The sequence below is a fragment of the Panthera onca genome, chromosome E1, assembly GCF_046562875.1.
Source record: "Panthera onca isolate mPanOnc1 chromosome E1, mPanOnc1 haplotype 2, whole genome shotgun sequence".
Lineage (NCBI taxonomy): Eukaryota > Metazoa > Chordata > Mammalia > Carnivora > Felidae > Panthera > Panthera onca.
In genome coordinates this window covers 5209824-5216689 of record NC_138352.1, presented here as the reverse complement: position 1 = coordinate 5216689, position 6866 = coordinate 5209824, and the positions used below count along the sequence as shown (strand labels likewise).

Here is a 6866-nt window from a genome sequence, read left to right as displayed (position 1 = left end):
CACGGTCTGTGAATTCGAGCCCCGCGTCGGGCTCTGTGCTGACAGCTCAGAGCGTGGAGCCTGTTTCAGATTCTGTCTCCCTCTCTCTCTGCCCCTCCCCTGTTCACGCTCTGTCTCTGTCTCAAAAATAAATAAACATTAAAAAAAAAAAAAGGAGGGAGGAGAGAAGATAACTATGTTAGAAGTCATAAAATAAAGAGGGGGCTGGATTTTAGAGTAGGTTGTAAGACTAGGTTGAGAGACTGTGCGGTGGGATTGAGTTTAGCAAAGACTGGCCCACTTTCCTCTGGGACGTTCACAGGCAGTAGAGATAGTGAGAGGGAAGCTAGTATCCTGTGGTCTCTGAGTTTTCAGCAAAACGGTTAAGTTTACGTACTGAAAAGGCTAAAGTGCAGAAGTAGGGCTGAGGACCCCAGGAGAGCAGGAAGACAAAGAAGTAGATGAAAAGATCCGTGAAGTGTGTGAAGAGGGCCGGGTTGATGTGTGGGCACTTGCAAATCCAAGTTTGGAGGAATTGGGAGCTCAAAGAGGTACTACCCAAGCGCGTATCAAGTGCAGAGGTTTGGAACAGAAAAGGTCCAGCCCCCATAATACATGTGGAACAGAGACCCAGGGATTTCATGTCACCTGCCAAGCTGATGAGTGACAGATTTGGAATGTAGGTCTCAGACTCCTAACCTTGTAAACACTTCACTGCACCATATTTTAGATTAAAATCCCTAAAACTGTGGAAATAAATTATCTTTTAAACGGAGTTACTAAGAAGGTGTATGATAGTCTCAGCTTCACTGTTTTCTCTGTCCTTATTTTACATTTTTTTTAATGTTTATTTATTTTTGAGAGAGAGAGAGAGGCACAGTGTGAGTGGGGGAGGGGCAGAGAGGGAGGGAGACACAGAATCTGGAACAGGCTCCAGGCTCTGAGCTGTCAGCACAGAGCCTGACGTGGGGGCCCGAACTCACAAACTGTGAGATCATGACCTGAGCCGAAGTCAGAGGCTTAACCAAATGAGCTGCCCAGGTGCCCCCTCTGTCCTTGTCTCTCATGAATGGTTATTAACTCCTGTATACATCCCAGGAAATGTATCGATGACAGTAAAAAATCATGGAATGAGATTTTCAGGATTGATAAACAAGGATTATTTACAATCTGAGAATGTCCAATTTATGTGCAGCTGGAAAAAAAAAAAAGTAAATCATTCAAGGTCCACCATCTTGCCTAAACTATTAAATTATGAAAACAGGTATTCGATATTTCGATTAACATAATTTTCATAGTGGTAGTTGAGAGTGAGGGGCTGGGATCCAAACCCTGCTGTAGACTCATGTGTTGGCTCTGCCTGTATTTGAACATCTGCAAATAACTTCCACCCTTAAGCCCCACTTTTCAAATCTGTAAAAGGGTTGTAAATATAATACTTCATAGGTTTACTTTCAATAGTAAATAAGGAAATTTACTATTCACATACTTTCTAGCACATAGGAAACCAGTCAGTACAAGGAGCCATTTAGCTGAAGTGCAAATGTTAAGTTTTAGGTGAAGACTCATCATGTGAATTATGCTGATTTCTGAGATGATCGTCCCTCATCTACCCTCTATCTGCCCAACTTCTATTCTTTTTTGACTTGGGTGTCTAATTTTCAATCCTTAAAAGCTCATAGAGACTAACTCAGCACCGTGGGTTTTTCTTCCTTTTAGAATCTGATCATTTTTTTTGTGTGTGTGTGAATGCCAGAAAGAACAATAAACAAATACCACGTGCCATGCTTAGCCAACCATCCATAACTACATACTCCCCACTGAGTAATTGGGCAAGAAACACATGGGAGGAAAAAAAAAAAAAACAACCTATCAAGTAAAAAACATTTGGCAGGATTTTTCCACATAGGCTGTGACCTGTTTTCAGAGGCCAGATGGAATAAAAACAGTTTTAAAACAGGCAAACATTTGCAGAAGAGCTTTTGAAGGATTCTTAGCTGTTCTTCTAGACAAAAAGAGAACAGTGAATCAGAGGTGCTTCTAAGCTCCTCACTCATTGTCCTGACAGTAAGTCAGATTACATTCCACTTTGCATAAGGTAAGTAAGGCGTAAAGTGTACATATAGCCAATGCCAAACATTTTGATTGACATTGTTAAAATTATTTTATTGTTCTGATATTTCTAAATTATTGTATGTTTTATATGGTAGACCTGATGAGTGATTTAATTTTTTAAACTCAGTTATATAGTGTTTTAGTATGATAGTAAAATGGAAGAGAGACTCAGAAGTGTGTACGAATATAATTAATTTTCAGGGGGTCAGCTTCATATGTCTCTGGTTAGCCTTTTGAGAATTTGCTGAGTTTTACTTCTTGGGAGTGTGTTGGCATTAGGACTGGTTATTTTTCCCCATGGCTTCTTTTTTCTTTTAAAATGTCCTTGTGGGTAGCTTATTGAGCTATTCAAACAGACCTCGAAGATAAATGTTTTGACTTAGAAACTTTCTCAAGTTAGAATTTATAGATTATTTTGATATTTATAGCTTTACCTTTTCTTTCATCAAAAAAAAAAAAAAAAAGAAACAGAGGAGGTTCTCTGAACACTGTTATTATGTATAACATCAACATTTATTCAAATTAATTTAAACGACCAGAGTTCTGATACTGGCCAAATTCCAATCTCTGGAATTTCACATTGAAAATACAGAAGGATCCCTATTATACATCATGGTGTTCTACAAATCAATTACTTCAATAATATCCACTGACATGTTTTTGGTTTCCCTTTGTATTTGTCTTACATTCTTACTACATAAAAGAGGACTCATGAATTTAAGAGGAGAAATTAGCTCTTTGGGTTCTAAGAATGACTATCATTGTTATTCGACTTTGCTTTTCTCAGTGGTTACCTAGATATTAAATAAGCATGCAAAAGTGTGCCATTCGATGTGCAGACTGCTGGTGGGCAATTCTCTGACCAAAAAAAAGAAAAGAAACGCAACCCCCCCCCCCCAAAAAAAAAACCCACCAAAACTGGATATGGTTTTATTTATTCTTTTTTTTCTTTAAGTAAAGAGCAAAGTGTTTTTTGGATTCTAAACATCTCTAACATCCTATTTCCTGATATACTTTAGATTGTTGTAATGTTGAGATTTGGCAGAAAAAAGTTACTTCTGAGACAAGAGAGGAAAGACCTCCTATACTGCCACCATCATCACTCATTGCCATGAGAGCCTGGAGAGAAATACTTAACCGCTGACAAGATAATTTACGTTTGTTAATACTTAATACTTAAAAACAAACCAAAAACCTACTGAATGTTTTTCTGCAGTCAAATAAGGCATCAAGTTAATGCACTTGAAGCTATGTTTTCAAAGTGGTCAGAAGCTTTTCTGTAATTGGGGTTATTTTGGTCTTTTTTTTTTTCCTTCTAGTTACTGCTGTGCAATATTTACTTCACCCTCTCTTTCCATGAACAGAAGAAAATGATTAAAAAAAAGATAAGCGTGTATCAACAAACTCAGGCCCTTTTATACAAGAATTTCCTTAAAAAATGGAGAATGAAAAAAGAGAGCTTATCGGTATGGGTCACAATGTCTATTTTCCCATATTTAGTGAATGAAAACCATCATTTAGTATTATGCTGTTTGTGTTGCTTTTTTATGTTCACATTCCACAGGCTAGTTGATTTGGAGTTCTAAATAAAACATTTTGCAAATATTGCATAATAAGATATAAGATATATTGCAGAAAAGGATAATACTTATGGTGAATTGATGAGATTTAACTGAAGGACTCAGATGATAGCTCCTGAAAAACAAAGTAACGTTTCATTTACTTTGATTTACTTCATTACTTTGATTTATGTTTCTGATTTACTTTGAGCCAACTTCAGTGTTAGGGGGAAAAAAATGAAACAAGTTAGGCAAAATGAGATAGATTTTAAATGAGTAAACCATTGTACTCTACGGGGATGTTTGGATTAAGATTCTATTAATTAGGAGGGCTGAGCGAAAAAAATCTATGAGGAAAAATTAGGGAACTCTTTTGGGATCTTTTCAAGACTATGCTTTTTGTAAACACAGAGTGGTTTCAGGGAGCAGCCAGATCGATCTCTGTCAGTATCTTTGCATTCTGTTGAGTTCCTCGCATAAGGGCATAGACATTAGGGTGAAGACATTTGCTAAATGTTACCTTGAGATGTATCTGGGGCTGTCTTGGTCACGTTGAGGCTGTATTCTGTTTAAAAATAGCAAATAACATTTCACCGGGAGTTGGCAGAGTTCAGATCGTTGTTTGCTTTCTCTGTGAGTGCTCTTGAAACAATTCAGTTCTAATATTTCAGCTGCTGTATCGATGAGGGGTACATTTTTGGTAATCACGTCACCAGAATTTTAAAGGCAACTTATCAAAAATGTTTTAAATTTCAAAATGTAGAAATAAAGCCACATCCTATCCTATTGACCCGCAACCCAGAGTTGACGAGGGTTGACCTCTTGGCAACTTTGCCTTCTTTATCTTTGTGTCTCTCCTCTTCAAGATATGGGGCGCCTGGATGGCTCAGTGGTTTGGGCTTCTGACTTCGGCTCAGGTCATATACTCTCACGGTCTGTGAGTTCAGGCCCTGCATTGAGCTCTGTGCTGACAGCTCGGAGCCTGGAGCCTGCTTCCAATTCTGTGTCTCCCTCTCTCTCTGTCCCTCCCCAGCTTGTGCGCTCTCTCTCTCTCTCGCTCTCTCTCTCTCAAAAAATAATAAATAAACATTTAAAAAATCCTTCAGCTAGAACCTACAAGAATTAAAAACCTATTCTACATAACTACTAATACACTTCACAAAATTAGCCAAAATTGCATACGATCATCTCAAGTTCAATTTTCTAAAATTTCCTGAAAAATTCTTTTATAGTTAGTTTCGATAAGCCAGGAATCAATGAGACCATCTCATACCTTGTTGAATATTCATGTTCTGGATCTATCTGATTGCCACTCATGCTGTCATTTAATTCATTCCTTTGCCTTCTACGTTTCTTTAAACAGAAAATTAGGTTGAAAGATGGGATTAGCTTCAGGCTGAGCATTTTTGGCAGGAATATCTCATATGTGATGCTACGCACTTATATTGCATCACGTATGAGGGCATACACTCAATAGTGGCTCACTACTGGGGATGCTGTGTTAGTGGGTTAAGATCAATGGGCGTGTTTGATATGATTTCAAAGTTGTGTATTTTTGAAACTGGTATTTGGGGAAGGCAAAAGTCGGAGAGAGAAATGAAACTCAATGCTCAATGATAGTACTTTCTGTCCTCAAATGTGTTTGCATGTTTCTTGGTATCTGGACCACATCATAACTTGACTCGTTTTTTCTTTTGTGTACTGGAGGAATGGACAATAACATTGCTTCTTGGGCTATATTTTTGCATCTTTTCGGAATTCTTCAGAGCGACCCATCTTCCTGAACAGCCTCCTCGTGTCCTGGGACGTGTGGATGAATTTAATGACTCTGATCTGGTGGTGGCATATGCCCCAGTCACTAATATGACACAGAGGATAATCGATAAGATGTCTTCGGCTTCGTTTATGAACGGTGTGTTGCCCAATGACCAGTGTTTCATTATTATGCAATCTGCACATGTTTAACTTGAAGTTTATTGTGCAAATTGAGTTTATTTGCCTAGCCTATGGGTCAGTATTTCTCAACTGGGGCAAGGACCTTTATTCTATATGCCATGTGGGGGTTGGTGTAGGGTTACAGGTGAGGGTAGGTGGGTGAGAAGTGAAATCGGCTTAACCTGGGGTTTTTCAAATCACACACACTCCCTTCAGCCCTCTCATCCTTGAAATCTGTGCTGTTGTGGGTCATCATTAGTGTATGTTCTGTACTCCAAAAAGTAAGGTGGGAATAGGAAAACAAGTTTGAAGCATATTCTAGATGATTTCACTTTTTATCCCCGACCACTTTCTTCCATTTTTTTGTGATTCTTCATGGCAGCTTCTGGATCTCTGACTTCTGCCTGTCTCCCTTACCCACATCGGCCATGTGCTCTGACTGAACAGGGTTCATTCTACCCTGATCTGGTTTTCCATGCCTCCCCTATTTGGTCATTTACCACATCTCTTTTTAACTTGGGAAGCATTTCCAAAAGCCACAGGGATTAGTCTCCCCGCCTGCACAGTGTAGGCTCTTTGCTGCCTTTTTAAAAAATGTTTATTTACTTATTTTGAGACAGAGTGTGTGAGTTAGGAGGGGCAAAGAGAGAGGGAGAGAGAGAGAATCCCAAGCAGGCTCCCCACTGTCACGGGCTCGATCTCACAAACTGCAAGATCATGATCTGAACCAAAATTCAGAGTCAGGCACTTAACTGACTGAGCCACCCAGGCGCCCCAGCTCTCTGCTGCTTTTAGTCCTTGGAGTCTCATGGCCCACTGGGTCCATCTATCCTTTTCTAATAGAAGCCCGCAACTCAGCTGTCGTGCCAGCCTGTTCTGGTCATAGCTCCTCTCATGACACCTCATTCTACATTTGTCTGACTCGTGCTGTTCAGCCCAAATACTCATGTTTGGACCTTGGCATTATTTGTATACCTCTAGAGAAAAGCAGTGAAATTAGCATTGTTCTCATAAAAATTCCACAGCCTTGAGGTACCTGCCTGGGTGGCTCAGTCAGTTAAGCGTTGACCTCGGCTCAGGTCATGATCTCATGGCTCATGAGTTCAAGCCTCACGTTGGGCTCTGTGCCAACAGCTCAGAGCCTGGAACGTGTTTTGGATTCTGTGTCTCCCTCTCTCTCTGCCCCTCCCCTGCTCTCACTCTTTCTCTCTCTCTCAAAGGTAAATAAACATTAAAAAAAATTTTTTTTAATTTCACAACCTTGCTTCATGTTTGGAA

The 6866-nt window shown here is 39.5% G+C and overlaps 1 protein-coding gene across 1 annotated transcript in view; it reads left to right on the top strand.

The window, feature by feature from the left end:
• The first annotated feature begins 1841 nt into the window (after window positions 1–1841).
• The window catches only part of ABCA10 (ATP binding cassette subfamily A member 10), a 70820-nt gene continuing 65795 nt past the window's right edge, over window positions 1842–6866 (top strand). The window contains exons 1-3 of the mRNA XM_060645570.3: window positions 1842–2077; window positions 3414–3560; window positions 5361–5565. Of these exons, the coding sequence (XP_060501553.3) occupies window positions 3465–3560; window positions 5361–5565 (301 nt within the window). The 5' untranslated portion in view covers window positions 1842–2077; window positions 3414–3464. The remainder of the gene's footprint in view (window positions 2078–3413; window positions 3561–5360; window positions 5566–6866) is intronic.